The 22615-nt window shown below is 41.1% G+C and overlaps 1 protein-coding gene across 2 annotated transcripts in view; it reads left to right on the top strand.

Annotated features, from left to right (window-relative positions):
- USP22 (ubiquitin specific peptidase 22) overlaps window positions 1-21936 on the top strand; it is a 241657-nt gene extending 219721 nt beyond the window's left edge. For both annotated transcript variants that reach the window (XM_036741153.1, XM_036741152.1), the window contains 7 exons: window positions 1992-2097; window positions 8534-8692; window positions 13519-13645; window positions 14575-14666; window positions 16225-16287; window positions 17101-17250; window positions 21302-21936. In XM_036741153.1, the coding sequence (XP_036597048.1) occupies window positions 1992-2097; window positions 8534-8692; window positions 13519-13645; window positions 14575-14666; window positions 16225-16287; window positions 17101-17250; window positions 21302-21344 (740 nt within the window). In that variant the 3' untranslated portion in view covers window positions 21345-21936. The remainder of the gene's footprint in view (window positions 1-1991; window positions 2098-8533; window positions 8693-13518; window positions 13646-14574; window positions 14667-16224; window positions 16288-17100; window positions 17251-21301) is intronic.
- Window positions 21937-22615: the final 679 nt, after the last annotated feature.

The following is a 22615-nucleotide window of genomic DNA, read 5'->3' as shown; positions in this document are numbered from 1 at the left end:
CTAGAAGCAATTAATAATGACTTGAGCCACCCAAATTTGATATTAGATTGCATCTTTCATAAACTCTTGGGCTTGGGGGGAGGGGGTTGTCTTAATTTTGTATATTACAAGGGAAATTCGTGTAATGAAAAACTTGGGCCTTTAAACATCTGCACTAGAAATTGAACTAAAAGGAAATAATATCTTGTACGGTGTTTAATTTCTTACTATGAACATAAAGCATCTATCTGGAGGTGGATAAAGTTATCATTTGGTGAAAATGTATCAATTTGTAAAGTGCTTTGGGGTCTTTTTATATGGAAGGTTTATTATTTTTTAATTACCATCTCCAGCACTTAATGAGAATGGTGGTGAAAACTTTACTATGGGATTATTGCCTGTAACCACCAAAAATGTATTCTAAAATCAGTTTCTCAGAAGTGCATTTCTTACAAAATAGAAGTATTGCAAGAAACGAGGAAACCATTGTTAGCACATCTCTGAGTTAGTTGTAGAAATATGAGATTCCTATATTTATTTAGAATATGGTCATCCATACCCTATTTTATATCTTAACTGATAATAGGATAAAAGTCTGCCGGCATAACACCATCGTCACTTTGCTAGCTCCAAAGCATTACTTAAGCATGTAATATTTTTGTTTAGTTTAGGTTGAAATATTTTTCCAGTGTTCTTCTGCCTGTTTTTTATTGTTTCTGCTTGTGAAATTTCTTCTCCCTCAAGTTCAGTTAAACGAACTTGTACCCTAGACAGGTCACTTAACTTCTCAATCTCTAGACAACTTCCTTAAGACTATAACTGGCAGACCTGTGTTGGTAGAGGAATGAGAGAGAGTTCCTTATTTCATTGATATAATGAAGTTATAAACAAGTTCAGTCAGTCCCTATCCCAATTTACAGTTGTCTGAAGGATCTTAGAATTGTTGACCAGTTTGAAGTAGTAGCTTCTTCACCTGCTTGAAACCTGTCCTGAAATAATGAAGACTATTTTTAATATATTTCCACATTAGTCATGTTATGAAAGAAGAATCAGAACAAAAGGGAAAAACCTCGAGAAAGAAAGAGAGAGAGAGAGAAAATAGTCTGCTTCAATCTGCATTCAGACTCCATAGTTCTTTCTCTGGATATAGATATTAATGAGTCTTTTGGAATTATCTTAGATCATTGTATTGCTGAGAAGAGCTATCAAAGTTGGTCATTGCACAGTGTTGCTGTTACTGTGTACAATGTTCTCCTGGTTCTGCTCACTTCCCTCAGCATCAGTTCATGTAAGTCCAGGTTTTTCTGAAATCCACCTGCTCATCATTTCTTATAGCACAATAGTATTCCATTACATTGATATGTCACAACTTGTTTGGTCATTCCGCAACTGATGGCGTCCCTTCAATTTCCAATTCTTTGCCACCACAGAAAGAGCTCCTATAAATATTTTTGCACATGTAGGTCCTTTTCTCTTTTTTATGATCTCTTTGGGATACAGACCTAGTAGTGGTATTGCAGTTTTATAGCCCTTGGGGCATAGTTCCAAATTGCTCTCCAGAATGGTTGGATCAGTTCACAGCTCCACCAACAATGCATTAGTGTTCCAATTTTGAAAAAGGACTTTGAAGGCTCTTCCCAACAAGATGACTGCCTCTTCCAAATTTCTTGGCATTTGTGTTAAGAAAAACGAAATCCTAGAGGTATAAGAAGAAGCGAACTAAAAACTGGAATTTATGCTTCCTCATGAAATTAAAATAAACTGTTTTTACCATTTATTTTTTCTCCTTATTAAAATAGAAAATATTCTATAAATGTCTTTCTGAAAATGTTTGTGTTGCCAACTTTATTTCTTCTTAGGTGTCTGTTCATCTCAGATTTGCAGCTCTTAGCTATAGAATGCATTTATGTATTTGCATTGATAGAGAAAATGGCATATAGATCTCCAAACAAGAACTGTTGATTCTTTAGTCCCTTTGAACTCACAAACCCATTTGTTTTACTTCTGTAAAGGTGACGATAATGGGAAGAAGGCCAACAACCCCAACCACTGTAACTGCATCATCGACCAAATCTTCACAGGCGGACTGCAGTCGGACGTCACCTGTCAAGTCTGCCAGTAAGTAAGGTGCTCTGAGTTGCTCACTGGGACTGAAGGTAGCTCATCTTCCTGGTGATCCTGCAGCATCAAAAAGCACTCCAGTCTGAGCTAGACTGGAGCAAAAGTATTTCATTCTTTGTCATTCATATGAGAATGATTTCAAGGTCAGTGTTTATTGAATAACCTTATGTTTTCCAGCCATAAAAGTACTGCAAGTGGAGAGCCTCTTAAAAAGATTAGCATTGGAGATTGAAGCTTTCAGGGGCTACCAACATTTTGCTTGTCTTAGTAATTTATAAACAGAAGGCGAAATGTCTCTGGGAGTGAAACTCAGCTGATAGTCTGCAGCAACTACCAGATTGGAAACAGCAGCAGTTTTATTTAAATAGCCACATATTTGAAAATTTTTCTTAGTTTTGTAAAGCAAGCTAATGGTAAACATGCATAAAAGTTTAAATTCTGATCTAGTAAATAGTTCCCACCTTATTTTTTTTTTGTAATTAATAAATATTTGTCGGCAAACTCACAATATACATCTTCGACAGGTAATATAAAGTTAGCAGCATGCACCTGTGTTAAACTTCCCCAGTTCATTTTTATATACAAATTAGTTTACAATCATTTATTCACATGTTTATATCTAATTATATTCATATTTATTTTTTATTTATATTTTATTTTTTATAAACATATTTATATGTTTATACCTAATTATAGAACACATTTGAAGCATGAACAGGATATGGAGTATATCCAGATAAGCAGACTTTGTTTCAAAGAAGTTAAATGCTTTGCTTAAAGTAATTCTGCCCATAGACAGAGCTGGGACTTGAACCCACAATTATAACAGATATATTATAGATAGATGATAGATAAATCCTACTGAGGGCTCAATGAGTATTTATTGGGTGGAATAATAGTCTTCAGGAAAAACCTCATTTATACCTTAGTTTTGGTTCCAAGAATGGATGTCTGTTGACTTCTTCCCTATCACCCAGCAGGAATGCTTTCTCATCATATATCAAGAACAGCATACAGAGTAGGCCAGGCCCCTATTCTACTGGAACTATAACTCATAGAAAGGTTCAGGGGTAGAATTGCATTGTCCTCCCCTTTTAGGGGAGAGGGAGAGAACTGAGGTTGCAGGGGCTCAGGAAAGGGGAAGTGAGGGAAACTACATCTGAAGAATTTGTATAATCTTCTCTATTGGGCTGTAACACTCTCTCCAAGCTTGTCCCTGCTCATTCCAGGTCTTCACATTCTTTCTCTCTTCATCCAGTATGTTCTGAGTTGCTTCCACTTTTTTCCAGAGAAGTGCCACATTTTCCTGAGGTTGGTCCCTGGAATCCTTTGCAGCCACTCGTGGGGCGCACTGAGTGCCTGCTGTGCTCCTGGGTTTGGATACAAGATAGGCAGAGGGAGGATTGGTCTTCTTCATAGAAGATTTTCTTTTCCTTTTGGTGCCTCTCACTTGTGAAGCCTTCCTCCTTAAACTTCAGTAAACAGGGTCTCAGGTTCCTGGCTGTGCTGACCAACTTCTCCAGATGATGCTTTGTCTCCTTAAGTCTTCTCACCTAATAGGCTCTTCTGCACCCAGGCCAAGGACAGTGCTGGCCAACTTCCCGCCAGCTCCTGTGGGGCACTGGTGGCAAAAGCTGTGGCCACAGCCTAAGGTCCCTGGCTGTCTGTCCATGCACACAGGGCAGGGCAGCTCTTCCTTAAGATGTTCAGCTAATCCTGCCCTAATCACGTTCTTTGGTTTATGCTTTCACATCCAACTTCTGCTGTTTTGGTTCTAGAGTTCACAGGAGTGGGTGTCCCTGAAGTGTAACTGGAACTTGTCCCTCTATCTGTTTTTTTTGTTCTAATCCAGTAGTCACTGTATTTCCTCAGATCTCTGTTCTGAAGCTCTAGAAGTGATTTCCCACATCGGAGACTGACGCTTTTATACATCTCCAAGCTCTTTCTGTTTCACGTCCAGAAGGGGCTAACCTGCCTCATTCGCTCGTTGGTGCTTTTGGGGTTCTACTTTGGACCGGGTTCCAGAGCTGAAGTCACAGCTGGGCTGCAGTTACCTAGGCAAAAGCTTCATATGGGATGGAATTCGCTTAAACACCTATTACTTGTAAGGCACCCTGGGGCTGGACCGAACAGTAACGGTCATGTAACAGTAACAGCTAGCATATAGAGAGGGCTTTAAGGTTGGCAAAGTCCTTTACAAATATTAACTCATTCGATCTTACACCAGCCCTGGGAGGTAGGTTTTACAGCTGAGGCAACTGAGGCACAGAGAGTTTAAGGGTTTGGCCCAGGGTTACACGGCTAGTGGGTGTTTGAGGCTAGATTCGAACTCAGGTCTTCCTCCTTCACAAGTCCAACACTGTCTCCTGCACCACCTGGCCGTAGCTATAGGTAAAGACAGGACTCTGTCAGGGAGAAGATGGAGTCGTGTTGCTCTAGCCTAGTTGCATTCCACGTGGTAGGTATTTAGTACCTGTAGTTTGGACTCTACTTGCTGAAGACACTGAGGCCTTGTGAGGCTTGGACATGGATGGTGATGAGAACAGCAACTGACATGCCAGCCACTGCACTAAGCTTCTTCCAGTTATTACTGTCTGATTTGATCCTCACAACAAACCTGGGGGGTAGGTGCTGTTATTGTCCCTAATTTGTAGATGAGAACCCTGAGGCAGGGAGCAGTTACCTGGTTGCCTGGTATCTGAGGGCAGATTTTAACTCAGAAATTGAAGCCTCCCTCAGGTGGGTGCTCTGAGAGAAGAACCCATGGACTAAGAAGGGGAGTCCAAAGAAAAGTCAGAGCTCAAGTGAATTAGCTACCTGGAAGGACCCTGTTGTTTGTTCCAAAGAGTTTGACATCTTGGGATAGACCATCTCCTGCTCCAGACTTAAGAGGCCTTATGAGCCATGTTCCTTTGGTTTAAGATGCTTCTTTGAAAATCTGCACCTCTTGGTCTTCAGCATCCAGTTGAAGAAGTGTAGCCAATTTACCTAGGACTTAGTCCTTCCCTCTGGCTCTTCGTTCTTTTTCCCATTAATCCACGGTTTGGACTTTTAGGGATAAGTGCTCCTCGTTCTTGTCCTCCTGCCTGCTTTGCTTTGGGAAGTGGGATTTCCATCCTAGTCATCTCTTAGAACTTTACAAACCCAAATTCCTTGGCCTGGCCTCCATTTCTCCCCGGGTATCTGGCCTGGAACCTGACATGCTGTGATTGGTCATTGCCTCAGTCCTCTATTAGATAATAGTCTAGATTCATTTTACTCCCTGCCTTCTCATCCTCTCCTCCCACATCTCCCCTTCCCAAGATATTATCCCATTCCCACCTTCTAAATAATCTGTCTTTCCTTTTAGTGGACCAATAAGGGTCTTTGGTGTCACCGTAGGAACTAGATAGTTCATGTTATCATGGCTTTATTTGGTAATTCCCACATTTAGCTATGTTCAGCTATTTAGAAGCCATTTAGCCTTCTGAAGCTAAAATTAATGCTTTTCCATTTTCCTCAAACTTTTTTTGTGATACTAGAACATGACTACCCAAGTAGGCAAGACCAAAAAGCATCCCTTAAGGGACTGGGCCATAAGAGGACTTGACAGGATGATGGGTTTTCAAAGTAAAGTACATGAAATTTATTTTTATTTGAAATATGTTGCCCAGAATTTGGTCATCTTGGTTGCTTTATGCAACTATGCTTTATTCCATCTAGTGATGGAAGGCTGAGATTAAGAAAACTTTAGGACCTACATTCTGTGAACAAGATACTTAGAATATCTTATATAATGAGGAAAATATACTATATTAATTTTTAGAAAATTATTTTGATCTTTTTGAAATGTAATGGAATCTATGTGGTGTTAAGGGGTTTTTAAATCAGCAAAGACAAATGTGGAGAGAATTTCAGCACATCCGCACTCTTTCACCCAAGATTCCCCTGTTTAGTTTACATTCTCCCTCTTAACCCTTTGATCTATGTGTCTAGAGTATGTTTAATGTGTGTTACATTAGAATACATATATAGGGAAATATTTTGTCAGTTGTAAAAATGCAAAGCAAAAAATTCATGGTGCCTCATACAGGTCTATGTATATAGAGTTCCAACAGTTTATGATTTGACCTGGAATCTCTTAACTATCTTTGACCCAACCATGAATGTAGAAGTGGTACCATTACTAAATGCATAGGATATAGGTATTCCCACAGGCATATCTTCCCAAAGCTTTTAAATCTGCAGACCAGAATTTTCTTCCCTCAGCAGGAAGTAGTCATCACTTCCAGGTCCACTCTGCTAAATTTAAAAGATAAATAATTCTTTAATGTTTATAGCTTAAAATACATGTTGACTATTTGCCAACCACTGGGGACTTCATTCTGTTCACGCTGATAAAGACAACATTGGTTTGGTTTGGGAGATTTTTCCCAATGGTGCTATAACTGTTAGGAATTTATACCCAAAGCAGTGGGACAAAGAGGAAGATGGTCTGTTTCAAGTGAAGTTTCAGTTCCCATCTGACAATGACCTGAAGAGAAAGTTAAAATACTATGAAAAGCTATCCTGCAGGCTTACTAGACTGTTGGAAATTATAAGCTTATTAACTTGAATTAGTCACAGACTCATGGAATCAGAATTAGAACATATCCTCAAAGACCATCCAGCCCAAATTCTACCAGAACAGGATGCCCTTCTTCAGCAGGTGACGGATGGTCCAGTCTTCACATGAAGATTCCATTGATGGGAGGACTCACTGCCTTCAGACAGCAATTTATTTCTTTTCTAAACAGCTCTAATTGTTAAGTAATTTCTCCTCATCGAGCTGAAATCTGCATTTATTCAACTTCATATTGCTCCTAGATCTGCCTTCCAATGCCTCTAAACAACATTTCTGGAAAAGACCCTTCTAACATCTTCATTGAGCATTAAAATACCCCAAGGTTGCCTTAGAGGCCATCTAGTTCAGCCTACTCAGTCAAAATTGAGGCCTAGAGAAGCTCATTGACTTACCCAGGGTCACAAAGATGATATTTGAACCCAGATCCTCTTGACTCTAAATCCACACTGTTAGTTTATGTTGTAACTTTGTTGTAAGACATCCCGAGTATGACAACTTATTAACATCAAGGTTCTTTGGACTATTGATTTTGGCCATTAGTCATCGTGAAATCTAAGACCAAAAACACAATTAGGAAGCAGCACCCATCCAACATAGCCCTATCCTCCTCAGGCCCAGCAAAAGCTCCTAATGAGGCATAGTTGGTGGATCCCTTGTGGGGACAGAGGCCCACAGGCGTGATGAAGAAGAACCAGAGCTTTAGCCTCTGGGCCCTCTTACTTAGGGCTCCAGTCTAGACAAGGAGACTCTCCTTATTGTTCCCTTAGGGTGCATGTGTTTTGTCATCTCTTGTGCTCCACTTTTAGTGGCATGGCCATCTGATCACATGCCTTCCAGTTAAAGATCTCAAAACCCACCTCAAGGGGAAATGTTAGTGAAAAATTAATGTACTTGAACATTCCATTAGACTTCCTATTGCTGAGTCTGTTGACCTTACGCGTATATTGTTTTTAGAGCACCAGAATGGTGTATGGTGCATAGAATACTAAGCTTGAAATTAGAAAGACAGATCCAGGTTCAAATCCTGCCTCTAATAGGTACTATGTGACCATGAACAAATCACTTGAACCTCTCTCAGCCTTGGTTTCATCTGTAACTATGAATAATCCATAGTGCCTACCTCACTGTGGTTATTGTGAAGCCCAAATGATAAGTGCTTTGAAGACTTTGAAGCACCATATAAATGTCAAGTTATTATTTTTGTCATGTCTGTGAAGTGCACGGCGCTAAAATTCGGGAAGACTGGGTTCTAGTCCCAGCTGTACCTTTAATGATCCAAGTCGCTTAATGTCTCTGGGCCTCAGATTCCATTTCTAGTGTTTCCTCTGACTGCTGAAAATTCAGTTTTCTGTTCAATAGAAACACCTTCTTCCCAGTGACCTTAATGTCTTGCTGAGCATCATTGTTTCACCGGTTACCTGTGCAGGCATGTAATTATATGAACAGGTGTCTGCCTACGTCAGCCTCAGCCGTAACCAGAGCACACATTTCGGAACAACTCCTCAGTTGGTCCTAAACCACTGAATTCCATTACCAGTAGACTGCACCATATTTACGTCCTGTGTTCAATACCTGCAATAAATTTCTCCACATCTCTGGCTTTTCTTTTTTACGAATCTTAAAATAAGCCTCTAGTGGAAATTGGTTGCATAAATATAGTATTGAGTCTAGCTGTCTGGTTCTAGATGCTTTGTGTAATGAGGGCACCCTCTAGAGGTGAAGCATAACTACAGTCTTCTCAACCCATAAGCTTCTTGGCTCTCCTAAGTGCTAGAGTACAGTATTGAATTTCATTGTGTTTTGTCATCTTCTCTTGTGTTCCCCTCGTAGCGGTGTTTCTACAACGATAGACCCGTTCTGGGACATCAGTTTAGACTTGCCTGGTTCTTCAACTCCATTCTGGCCACTTAGTCCAGGGAGTGACGGCAGTGTGGTAAATGGAGAAAGCCATGTATCCGGAACCACCACACTCACAGACTGCTTGCGAAGGTAAGAGACTGGGTACGTGCTTTAGAAACACCCCCTTATTAAAACGAGTTTTCTTTTTCTCTGTCAAAAACAAGCAAGGGGTTGGTCAAAGCAAGACTTACTTGTGTTGTTCTCCTTCCCTGGCCCAGCAGGAAGGAAATGATAGAGCATTTGCTCACAGGGACCGAACTTGATTGGCAGTATCCGGTTGTGCAGATTTGGTGGCTATATTCCAAAGGAAGGGAACAGGATTCTCTGTACACCTAAGCAGTGCAGCATTGCTTTTATCACCCAATCCACCGCCCTTGTTGACTTTTAACCAACCTTCCCTGGCCACCTCTGAAGAGAACTAGAGACTAAATCAGTCTGCAGAAGCACATTCTTTCATTATCACTCAGCTTTGACCCATTAAGGCAGCTCCACTACCACTTGCCCCCCACCCAGCATTATTCAGCCCTTTCACAGATAAGTGGGAAAATGTCTGGTCTTTTCTAGGACTTGTTGTTTATGGTTTCACAGTGAGATTCACTTTAAAATGTGGAGTTGGCCATGAGACAAATGGACAAATTGAAGTTACAGTAAGGGTTTGGAAGATTTATTCCATTCTTAACTAATTTCATGATATATTAAATGCTACATCTCAGCAGTCACTGTACTTTGTATCATATCGTTTATACGTCAATTCAACAAGCATTTATTAAGCGCTTGCTAAGTGCCAGGCACTGTACTGAGTGAGCCCTAATAGTAGGAAGAAAGACAAAAAATACTCCCTGCTTTCAAGGAGTTCACAGTATAATGGCAGAGACAATGGGCAAGTAACTTATGCAAAAAAAGATATATGCAGGATAAAATGGAGATGATCTTAGAGAGAAGATGCTAGCTTTAAGAGGGATCAAGAAAGGCTTGAAGGTAGGAGGCTAGATTTTAGCCAGTACCTGGAGGAAGCCAACACAGGGCAATGAGAAAGAAGAGAATTCCAAGTATGGGGTACAGACAGCCGATGAAAATGCTCAGAGTAGGGAGAAAGAATGTCTTGTACAAGGAACTGGAAGACTAGTGTCATTGGATCCTAGCACAGTATTTAGAGGTAAGGCAGGTATAAGAGGCTTGGAAACATAGGAGGGGGCCAGATTATGAAAGTCTTTAGAAGCCAAACAGAAGATTTTATATGATCCTGAAAGTAGTAGGGAGCCACTGAAGTTTATTGGATAAGGGCTTGACATGGTCACACTTTCACTGTGACATTGATACAATGAAGAAGGACCCCCAAAAAAAACCCAACTTTCCTTTTAGTTGATTTAGGTTAGATTCTTAATAGAAAATTTTCACCTTGTTTATAGGCATAGTAGCTATCCATCCCAATGTATGCAAATATGTGAAATGCTGTATATATAAAGCCTTTATTTTTAATCATGCTTCATTGTCAGCAGAGCCAATGATTTACTTTTTGAAACAAAAATGCTTCAATCTCGCATTGTTAAAACTACATATAAAATATGTATAGAAGACAGATGTTTAAAATAACATGGAGAAAATCTAGATCTTTGACTTAATGCTCAGTCTCACAGAATATGAAAAACATTAATTTATTTAAGTTATGATAAAGTAATCAAAGGGATTCATTATCTTTAACAAGTATTATCTAATTGTACATGGGTGCTGTCCTAAGTACTCTGCAAAGAAAGCTAAATTACAATAGGACACATCTGATTTGAGATAGATAGATAGTCATTATATAGTTAGGGTACTGAGCAAAACTCCACACAGTTATGTTTATGTTTTAAAGGTGGGGAAGAGGGGATGGATTGACAGGGATTGGAGGGGAGACTGACAGACCATAAGTGTGTCCATAAAATGAGGCCACATGAGTGAGAAACTACCTCTCGAGTGAAAATCAGGAGGAACGGTTTTGTTGATTTAGTGAAGGATAGTGTGAATATGCATTTAGGTTCCAGAGGAATCCTGGAGTGCATTAATATAGGAGATGCTTTTAAAAAGCAAAAGAGAGCTTTTCAAGTCACCTTAGAACTGTCAAAGAAACTAATGGAGAAGATTAAGAAAGCGTTCTGTATGACAGTGTAACCATAGTGTTTCTGAACCTGCTCAAGGTTAGGGTAGTTATGACAGGTGTGAGAGCTGCAGGGCTTGACAGTATGTTGTACATTCTCCCAACACAGGCTCCTCCATGCCAGGCAGAGCCTCACACACTAAGCATTGGCTTAAGGCACTTTAACAGTGGATAGGAAGAAAATTGGTAGGAAAAAGCTGCTGAGATTAAAGACTCCACATTTAAAGGCTGTAATGTCTTTTGACCCCTGGGTAATTTGTACTACCTTGATATATAAATTACCAAATTATGGTTTTATCGAATCATGAGAAGGTCAAATGACTGATCAAGGAGGAAGGCTAGTCGAGTAGGTATAACGGGAGTGTGGCATGTGCACCTGAGTTTGGGGTTAATTCCAAGCGGGTCCTCTCAGCCACCAAGCGTTGTTTTCAGAAATCCAGAGCTCATGTGAGAAGGACCCTGGCCCTCGAAAGCTTCTTCATCATTTTGATCTTTTCTTCTTTGTATGTAGTTCAGGAAACAGGAAGATGGTCTTCCGTGAAGACGGTGTTCCATTTATAGTGCACTTACTTCGAGGGTTTCCTCTTCCTTTACAGTCGATCCTCTGTTAAACTGTTCAGAAATCCTCTTGTGAGAAATAGCTACTTGATGCAAGGTGAAGGCTTAGCACACTTTGGAACCTCAAGTTTTCTATTCCAAGAGCTTGTTCTTTTAAGGAAAACAATTGTTAAATTTGCGGGGGATGGGGAGGGGTTGGAATTCAAAGGTACTAGCATAACATTAAAGCCCAAATTTCAGTTACTTACTATTTATACAGATTAATGGCATGTAAGTATTTATTAATTTTAATAATATAGCCACAAGTGGCATGGTTGTTTCCATGTCCCCTTCTGAACTTTGTCTTCTGTATATTTTCGCAGTCTTGTTATTGTTAATCTACAGTTATAATCAGTGTTTATTATTCTGATTCTGCTTTATTTACTCTATCTCATTGAGACCTTTTTCCTTAAATGAAATTAAGTTCAGAAGATGACTCAGTATCAGCATAAGTCTGTGTATTCTGGGAGACCTCGCTCTGTTAGAACCTGCTATGTGCAAGACCCCGTACAGGTACTAGAGATAAAAAAAGAAAAAATGTGACAAGTCGCTGACCTCAAAGAGCTTATAATTACTTGCCATATAAGACACACTCTCACAAAGACACACACGAATAACAATTACATCACGAGGTTAGGTTCTGGTAAAGGCAAAGGAAACATACAAACCAAGTACTACAAGAAAATTTGAGGAGGATGGACCGGTGAGGGCTTCATAGAAGAGATTGCACCTTAGCTCTGCCGAGAAGGAAGACAAAGGTTTCAGAATAAGAAGGAATGTATTGGAAGCATGGAGGCAGGAGAGAGTGGAATGAGTTTGGGAAATGAATGGCTCACAAGGAGTCTTGTTCAGCTAAAATATAGCATTCATGAAAGGGAGCACAGTGAGGGGGGAAAAAGGTAGAAATGTAAGTTGGACCCAGACTGTGGAAGGCCTTAAGGAGTTCATGTTTTAATCTTGTATCTTATTTAGTAGCAGAGTCCCTAAATGCTTTTGAGTGGATCAGAACTGATCAGAACTTCGTATTAGGAATATTATTTGGCAGCCGTGTAAAGGATAGATTGGTAAAAGCCAAACCTAGCAGTAAGGACTCCCAACTGAAATCCTGTCCCAGGACTGGAAACCTGTCCTATCTTTTCCTCCTAAATCTAATGCCTTCTGTCTGTTAGTTATCTCCTGTGTGTGTTGTATATTTGCACGTGATCTGTCTCCCCAGTTTGATTGTGAGCTCTTCGAGGGCAAGGACTATCCTTTGCCTCTTTTTGTGTCTCCAACACTTAGCACATAATAAGTGCTTAGTAAATGTTTATCAATTGATTGATAAGGAGACCAGTTAGGAGGCCCCAGCTCTGAACAATGAGGGCCTGAACTAGAGTCCGGTAGCTGGTCCATTGTTCAGATGAATTAGAGCAGCCATTAACCCACTGGCATATGGCCTAAGGTGCTGGAAAATCATGTTTTTAGTTTTAAACCAGTATGGTAGAGCAGGGTTTAAGAACCCCTAAAGAGCCTACACAAGAAGACTTCCCTATTCCTAACTCGACTCTTCTATGGCTTCTGATATGGTGTTTTGACTGCATTATCCTATACCATATTTTAAAAATCAGTTTGTTTTATCATTTCCCTAGATGCATTGTATTTTTTTAAGGTTCGTTGATGCCAGTCATTTCCCCCTTACACCCTGCCCCACTGAACCCTACCTTGTAACAAAGAAAAACAGTTAAGCAAAACCAATGGACAAAATGATTGCCTCAAGTCCTCAAAAAGCTTTAAATGTAATAGAAGAGGTGAAAAATGTATGCAAATAATTATATTGGCATATGTCCTTAATTGCCTGCCATTGTGTTCCATAAAAACACAATGTTAAGCGAGATATTGGGTAGTTAGTTTCCTTATTCAGGTGCTGGACGGTGTTGCAAATGAGCTTTGGTTAGAAGGTGTTAACAATGTAAATACACAGTGCTGTTCATAGCAGCCTCATGGGGAGTGCTACTGAGTATGCTTGTAGTACAAGGCCGAGGGTGATGGGTGTTTCAGGAGAGTACCAGTAAAGTGCAGAGAAGCTCACTGTTTTATTTCCAGCTAAGGGTATCAGGAAAACCTTCGTGGAGGTGACATTTAAGTTGTCCCTTGAAAAGTAGGAACAGATAACTTGATTTGTCCCCATCTCCAATCCTTCCAGGTTTACAAGGCCAGAGCACTTAGGAAGCAGTGCCAAAATCAAATGTAGTGGTTGCCATAGCTACCAGGAATCCACCAAACAACTCACCATGAAGAAATTACCCATTGTGGCCTGTTTTCATCTCAAAGTAAGTTTGCCACACAGAAGGTGACCAGACCCATTTTTGCTGTGGATTTTCCCCTTTTTCCTAGGATCCTTTACTGTGGGTATATTTTAATAATGAATGAACATGTGAGCTGAGGGTTGCTATAGAAACCAAAGGTGATAACTTATATTCATTACTTTCATGTCTTTTGCTGAGAGAATTTTTATGACAGTGCAAACAAAGAATAATTAACTAGGCGTGTGACTAGGACATAAACTTTGTGAGCTCCTCTTTAAATAGAAGCTCCATTTAAGAGAACATTTGTCTTCAGCTTATCTTTCATTTGGGGTGATTTTCATTTGTTAGAATATAGGCCTCTAGTTCTCCATTTATATATTCACAATTCATCTGTAAAATCCTCATTTTCCTTCTCTTGCCTATAAAATCAATTCAGAGGAATTTCCTGTCTTGGTTGAGCTATGTGGTTATCAAAAGAAGTAACATGGCCATTTCTCATTGCCAGAGATTTGCCAATTTTGGCTTCCCATCTGCTTGCATATTTTAAGTTTCCCAGGTTTGTTGTTCTGCCGTGCCTGCCAAGTAAGCTGGGTTTCTGTTGCCTTGAAAGTATCATTCTGAGCTGCGTAGAGCAGTGGAGGAAGGAAGTGTAGGGGTCTTGTAGTAGTAAATAAGCAGTTTCCTAATCTGACCAATAAGTAGTTATAAAAATAAAACAACCACTCCTACAATAAGTATAATATTTACATGCCAGTTTCTGGTGCACTCTCCTCACCAGAACCTTATTAGGTAAGTCATTTAGTAATGTTAGCTACATTTTACAGATTGGGAAACTGAGGCTCGGTGAGTGTAAGTTACTGATCCATGGTGCTGTGTCATTCCTAATAATCCTTATAGAGTTTACTTGTAAACTGTCTGAAAAAGTCTTTGTCCCTCCGTCTTTATTCCTGTAGCGGTTTGAACACTCAGCCAAACTGAGGCGAAAGATCACTACGTATGTCTCCTTCCCTTTGGAGCTGGACATGACACCGTTTATGGCTTCCAGGTATGCTGGTACTTAGAAACCCTAGACTTTCCTTAGGCCATGAAGTTGTTCTGAATGTAAGTCTAATTAAGGGGGATCATACTCTTTTGAGTGACAGCTGTGACACAGAATAGTGCTGCCTTGATGTAGTGTTGACAGGATTTTAGTCTATTTAAAGAGGGAAAAATGTATTTTTATACTGTTTTCAGCTGCTTAGTATTTACTTCTTTGAATGGCCCTTAATTTGACATTTTTTAAAAGCTCTTATTTCATTGATTGGGGTGGGGGAAGGGGCGTTCCTCCACCAATGCAGATCACAGCCACTTCTTTAATGTAGAGTCTCTTCCCCTGGTGGCTGACCTCGTGGGGAGGGGGGAAACCTCTCTGGCCTCAGATGATAGACGGCACCAGCCATTACTGGCTTTACTAGAACTTCCAAATTGGGGTCTGATCTCTCAGCCCTCATGCTGTCATAGTCTTCAACCACCCTGAGGCACCTCTGTGCCATGATTAGCTCTTGGTATAGGGCTTGAGTGGCAGCCATGGAACTTACCCATGTGTAATAAGTCTAACGTGAAAGTTTGAGATTTTTCTGACACTCCTGTGTCTCTAGTAATGTTCTCGTGTGAAACCCCTTCATAATAATCCTTGATTGATAGCTGAAGAACAAATATTTGAGCACTCTTCTTAGGTCATTATCCCTGGATTTTAGGAAAGATCTCACACACACATACCTAAATCATGCATTTAGATGATAGAATTGGAATTGGCCCAGAAGTGTAAAGTTAGAAGACTTTGGAAGTACAAAGCATAGTTTACATTGGAGCTAACCATCATCTCCTATAAGTTAGGAATATTGGCGTGTGTGTGACTTCTTGAAGCTCTCAGCATCTGATGGTCCATTCTGTCTGAATATGGAGACCTTCCATGAAACAATCAGTGTTATCTTCCTGCTTCAAAGCAGAAGAATCCATGACTGGAAAAGTGAATCATTCAAACCATTAATTTATTGTTCTAGGGGGGCCATAGTTACCATTATCAGGTATCTTAATTTTGTTAGCACTTTACAACAGTGGACCATGCCCATTCAAGCTTTAAATCCCAAATGGCCTGACTGTGCCCCAGGTGGTACCTTGGTGGTAAAAAATAAGATTGATATTCTTTACTCAGCATGAATCTTGACTCTCTTTGGAAGAGTGGTTCCTTCGCACAACTTAATTGTTAATACCATTCAAATTTGACAGTTGCTCTTATTCCAAGAGATTCTCTTTGTGGGGGAAGGAAGCATGATAATACTGTGTTTGTGTGTGTGTGTGTGTGTGTGTGTGTGTGTGTGTGTGTGTGTATACATATATATATATATATATATATGTATATATATATACATACACACACGTACATATACATGTATACAGGTAGTTATAAACACAGAGCAGCATTTACTTGCCCCAGGGCTGGGATGAGCTCCCACACAGAAGACTGTGCCTCTAGCAGCTAATAGCCAACTTGTGAAAGTATATGGACAGTCCAAGAAGCTGTTACATGAAGTAAAACTGAACTTCTGTATATTGCATTACAGTAAAGAGAGCAGAATGAATGGACAGTACCAGCAGCCAACGGATAGTCTAAACAATGATAATAAGTAAGCGATGGAATCCACTGTTTTTATTAGAGGGAGGAGGGTGGTTGGTGCGGGTGCTCCCAGCTCTGCTGAGATGGCTGTGTTCCTGGCTATGTTGTAGTAACACAGGTCCTTCTCTGAGCTTCTCTAAATTGTTGCTTTATTTTTGGCCAGTAACCCATTGATTTGCTGATAACCATGAATACTTATTGTTTGAAGCCGTTGGTACAGATGGAATTTCCCACTTGGCCACTTTTAGATGCCGTTCCTGGCTCTAAAACTCAGTGTTCTGCGTCTCTCCTTTTACTTTGATGGGGGGTAAAAGGCAAGAGCAGGTGAATGAGAAATTCATATTCCCTTTTCAGTTCTGTTATTGGAGAGTTTTAATTTTTTTTAACCTGGCTAGAATTCTAACTCCTTAAGGCTTCACTGTTTGCCTCCCTTTTTCCTCCTTTAGGTATTGTGAAAATGAATGAGGGGGCATTTTGAATCCCTTGAAAAAAGAGGTCATACTACTACTACTATTAATTTTTATTTCACATGAGGCAGGTAAAGCCACCTGTTTTAATGTGAATGCAAATTACAGCTAAACAGCTGACCTTAGGCAACAAGCAAGTGGCACCAAGCATGGGTCTCTTTTGCTTTGTGCTGCTTCACCATGGCTCTCTGCCTACCACTTGTAATTCATGTGGTTTTAAATATTTATAGGACCATATGATAGCTTATTTATGTGCAGGTTTCTTTACACACACAGGCCTATAATTGCCCCCCAAATCGTAGGGTTTCTATTGATACTGGAGCTGAGTTAATTACATTTTGTTTTTCCCCCACCAGGTATTCCTTGTTTGCAGTAGTTAATCACCAAGGAACCTTGGAGAGCGGGCACTATACCAGCTTCATTCGGCAACACAAGGACCAGTGGTTCAAATGTGATGATGCCATCATCACTAAGGCTAGCATTAAGGATGTTCTAGACAGTGAAGGGTATGTCCAGGACAGGGGGGTTGGGGGAATGACAAAAAGGATATGATAAAATACATTTAGTACTGTGGCGCAGGATCTAGTCCTGATTCACCTTTAGGGAGACTGCAGGGTCTTGTAAGAAGAGCTCCGTGTTAATGTGACTTTAGTAAATCGTCTGACTTCCCTGGATCTGAGTTTCCTCAGCTTTAAATGTATGGCACTTCAACCTGAATGATCTCTGATGACCTTTCAGTTCTAATAGTCTGTGGATCTATGCAGGGGATCCTCCACCTACCTTCAGCAAACCAGTTTGAAAGGAGAAGTGTAAATAAAATCAGAAGATTCCCTTATAAGCCCCTCCCCTGTCAGACTGACCTTTGTGGTCAGTGACCCAGCATCTGAAGCCCTATTCCTGAAACTAGGTAAAAGTGTTCACCGACTCAGATCTTAACCATCCTCCTTCACATCGATAACGCACTGGGTTCAGACGATTATCCTGAGCTTATTGTCGATGCCATACTGGGTGTTGGTTCCATGCTTTAATTACCACTCGGAGCAGATGTTTGTACCCAGTTTGCTTTGTGCTACATCCCTAGCAGGTTTCTACAAGGTTTGCTACATTAGTCCAAAAATCCTCTTAATCCCCCTCCTGAAGGTGGTGAGGGTATTTTAAACACAAGGCCCAGGCAGGGATGCACAAGAACCCTGAGCTGGTGCAGCATGTTTTGTTTCTTCACATTTCTCTCACTAATGATTTTTCAAATTAAAGTTCTTGACCTGGAAAGTCTGACCATGTCCTTTAAGTCTAAGGCCCAAAATGTTCTCGTTTGAGTCTCAGAAGTCTTTGTTCAAAAGCCTTCCCTTGTTTCATGGAACAAAGATGCACTTCAGAGAGGAAAGGAAGGTGAGGAAATCAGTCACCGTCTATTAACCTCCCACTGTGTGCTGAGTATTCTGTAAGAGTCCTAGAACACACAGGGTTGGACTGTCCCTTAATGGTCATCCAGTCAAACCTAGGAATCTCCCTACCATGGTCAGGACAAATTGTCATCCAGCTTCTGCTCAAGATCACTGACTCCATCCATCCGCAGTGATGGCTACCTCGCTGCCTCTTGACAGAGCCCAGTCCAAGTTTGGATAGCTCTTATCGTTCATATGGAATTCATCTTAATATTTCCTTGCTTTAATAGACTCAGAGAGCAGGGATGCTTTCCCCTATCTCCCCATCCCCAGGCTTTTCTTCTTCAGGCTAAAGGGCCATTTCCTTCACCTGGCCCTCATGTGACTTGGTTGTGCTCTTCCTTATCACATGCTCTTCCTCTCAGAAATGAGCCCAGCATCCCAGATGTGTCTAACCTGGGGCGAGAACAGTGTGGCATGGTGCTTTTGAGATCCCATTGTCCAGCACACTGGAGGTTTTGTTTATTTCCTGAGTCACATTGTGAATTGAGCCTAGAAGACAACAAAACCCCCGAGTCTTTCTCCCAGGAACCGCTGCCTAGCCTGTACCCCGTGCTTGCAGAGTTGCTTTGTTTGTTTTTTACCTAAGTATCAGAGTTTACCTTTATCCCTTTTATATTTCACTTTATTAGATGAAATTTGGTGTTCTAGAGATTGAGAAGGAATATCAAAAAGAAAGAAGTATGGTCTTGCTTCTAAAAGCCATTCGAAGTTAAATAACATACCTACATATAGAAATACACAGGAGGAGATGAAAGCATATCAGAGTGGGAGTCAGGGATAAGGAATGGGCCTGTTATTTTCACTTAGTATTAGGTGCTCCTAGAAGAAGACCTTCCCTCTACTAATGCAGGTAGTACCTCCTCAGAGACTTAGTCTTAGAGAGTCCCCAAGGACACTGAGAGGCTGAGTGACTTGGGTCACCCCATCATTGTGTGCAAGGGGCAGAATTTGAACCTGCATCTTCCTGGCTTTGAGAATGGTTCTCTACCTGCTGCACTGTGCTGCCTCCCATAGAGTCCAGTGAGTACATCTGTACTAAAAGCACAAGGCCAATGGAGGGCTTCCTTGGTAAATTTGGTTTTAAAGGAGGGAAAGAACATAGATTAGTGGAAAGAATGAGAGAGAAGGCTTTCCAAGCGAGATGAATGAGCGAGTCATGAAAATTGGTCCTTAGGCAGATTTGCTGAACCGGAATAGTCTGCAACTCCGGAAGAATAAGTTTGTTAGCAGAGGGAGCAGCAGGCTGCTGGAAGACTGAAGACAAGCAGAGACTGTATTTGAATTCATTGTAGATTCTTGAGTCACAGGAGTGATGTGATAAAAGTAGTATTTGAGGAGGATTTTGTAGGCTGGACTGGAGTGCGGGGAGGCCTGCTAGGTAAAGATGATTTTTGTCGTTTAGGGATAGAGTGACGTGGTCCTTGAAGAGAGCAGCATCTAAGGAGACAAGAAGGAGAAAGGCCCCTTTTAGCCAGATTGTTGAGGAAGAATGAAAAGGTGGGAACGGAGTGGGGGAAGCAAAGGAACGTGCCTAAAAGGAAATCAGGGTCATGAGAGAAGGGAGGGGAGTCTGGTGCCACTCTCGAAAGGGATGGGAAAATTGGGAAGGAGGTCTGATGAGATCTGGGTGTTGACATGTTTGAGGTTCTGGCAAGACAGAGAGAGGAGGAGGAAGGGAGATGTCCTGAATACATCTAGAGGTGATGGAGGTCTGCACAGAGTGTGAGTGCTCACGGTGGAGATGTCACTAGCTCTGGAAGTCAGAGAGCTGGAACTGATGGGAGGGCGGAGATGTGGCTCAGGGAAAGATGTTTGTGTGGCAAGAATTGAAACTGAGAACAGAAGAGCTAAGACTAGACTTTATGCACCAGTCAGCCATGGGGAAAGGAGAGGCCTGTTCAGGCTGGGATAGGTCTCACCATTATTGCTCTGATAAAGGCACTTTGGCATTAGGACCATCTCTACTTGAACGTGTGATTACAGAATGAAGAGATGTTTGCAGAGATGTGGTTTGTTCACTATGACAACATCGGAGTCAGAAAACACCAGCTTTTCCCCAGGGCAGGGGGGCAGAGAGCTGTTTTGTCCTCCCCTAAGGCAGTTAGTTCTCCCTCTGCCTTGCCTGCTGGTGACTTAGCCTGCCTGGCCTTCCTTTTAGCCTCAATGGTCAGCTCGTCAGTGTGGCAGAACAGATAGGAGATTGAACACAGAGTCCAGGAGACCTCAGTTCAAATCTTGCTTCATTGTTTTTGTGACACATTCATTACGACATTTGTGGAAATGATAGGGAACTTGAGGATCAAACAAACTTTTCAGTACTTTTTATGTGATTTCAAAAATGTCATTAACTTTTTTCCCCTCAAGAATGAGTTATCTAAAACCACCTCTAACTTTCCTTTTTCTGATTAATGCTGGGGAAAAAATCATTTCATTTTAGCAAGGAATAATCACACAAAAGTTGGTGAATTTGCATGCATAAAGGTACTTTGTCTTCTAAAATGATTTTTCCCATTTCCCCTTTTTATGGTTAGCATGAGTTGAGAAAAAAACTGAGCTTTTCCCACTCTTTACTATAATTAACATTTCAAGTAGATTCTCTATATGGGTGAAAGAAAATTAATATCACTAAATCTTTTCTTCCTCCATCCACCTAGTTCAAGTGTAAAGAATCCAGTTAGCTCATATTTACAGGTACATAAGAAAAACTTAGGGCTATCCAGCTGCTGGACAGGACATTTGAGACTAAATCTTTAATATTATATTGCTTGCCTTCTCAGTGGGTGGGGACAGGGTGGGAAGAAGGGAGAGAATTTGGAACTCAATTTTATTTTAAATTAACATTAAAAATATATATTTTTTAAAAAGACAATCTGAGACAAAGAGACATAAGGAAGGTGGCTGAAACTCTGGCAGGGGGCTCTGTGTGACAGAAACACTAAAACCAAGTGGTGTTTTTGAACCTGATTGTCTTCGGGGGGTCAGCAAAAGCTGTCATCAGAATCGTGGCTCTTTCTCAGAATGAACAGCTTGGGGGTTTTTTAAATGATTTTTGGTTGTTGGTTTTTAAAGAACCAATAGATAAAATTGCCTCTCTTTTCTCCTTCCCCAGGTACTTACTGTTCTATCACAAACAATTCCTGGAGTATGAATAGCCTTATCCAACAGCTCTCCAGAAAAGCGAAAGAAATCAAGCAAGCCTTCTGAAATGACACGCAGACCTACCTGAAATGAAAAAAATAAGCCCATATAACAACAAGCAACAAGCACTGAGCTGTGGCCTAGGACCTGCTTGATTACCACACACGGGCCTGTCGGAGGGAGAAACGAACAGTGTCCGACATCCACATGGTCTTGAATGGACAGAAAGGGGGGGAGGGGGAAGAGGCTAAAGTCAGTCTCATAAAAGAGGAAAACAAAATAAAAGGAATGTTCTGGGTGGGGGAAATAGGAGCAGAGGAGTCCTGACACTGGTACATCTCCAATGTTCCTTTTAAAAAAAAAAGGTGGGAAGGCGGGGATATACCCTCATCTCCATAAAGCATCTTCTCCATTGGTGCTTCAGCTCCAACTGACCAATCATATAACAGTTATAAGTTTAAAAGAATCCAAGCCCGTTTTTTTTAACGCGTATGGGTCTGAAAGCAGCGACGCGGAGGAGACAGGGATGGAACAACAGAAAGAGGACTTTGCAAGTATCTTTTTATTTGTGAATTTTAGTTATTAAATAAATACAGTATGAAACGATTAGGCTCTGGTTTTTCAACAGTCACAGAGGAGAACCCGCTTGTGGAATGGAAGCCTCCGTCCTGACCCGAGTTTCCAGGCATGTCCACTCCCCAGGTGACCCGGCCCCAGGCTGGTCACCAAAGCATCGGCGCAGATCCTCCTCTGAGCCCTCTTTTTGATTTTGTTTGTTTTCTTCTTATTTTAGTCTCCTTTTTGTCACGGTGATGAATTCCACAAATGTCATTATCCCCAAGATGAAAGAATCGGCCTGTTTGTGCTAGAAAAGTGGTCTTGATTCCTTTTCCTTTTTAAACTTGTGACCGAGTCTTGATTTCTAAAAGTTGCTGTTTTTGTTGTTCCCCTCCTCCTCCTCCTCCTCTTCCACTCCCTCTTTCCCCTCCCCCCACCTTGAAGATAGGCGGTATTTTAGAAACCCGGGCTTGGAGGATATGCCATCTGTCTGCTGGCGATGCCTGGTGGGTGCAGTACAGGCGAATAGCTCTCGCCTCTGTTGAACTTTCCCGCATTGTGCCAGGCTGTTAAGTAAACCAGGCATTTTCCTTGTTTGTGCTGTGTTTTATCGGCCTCTTTCCTCCGGCTCCTCTCGAGCCCCACCCGTCACCTCTTAGCGGCTGGTGAGCCCTTCAATTCTGTTTTGTCACATTCATTTCTCACCTTCACCCTCTGCCCTTTCACT

The sequence above is a fragment of the Trichosurus vulpecula genome, chromosome 1, assembly GCF_011100635.1.
Source record: "Trichosurus vulpecula isolate mTriVul1 chromosome 1, mTriVul1.pri, whole genome shotgun sequence".
In the NCBI taxonomy this organism is placed as follows: Eukaryota; Metazoa; Chordata; class Mammalia; order Diprotodontia; family Phalangeridae; genus Trichosurus; species Trichosurus vulpecula.
This window is presented reverse-complemented; position numbering and strand designations above follow the sequence as displayed.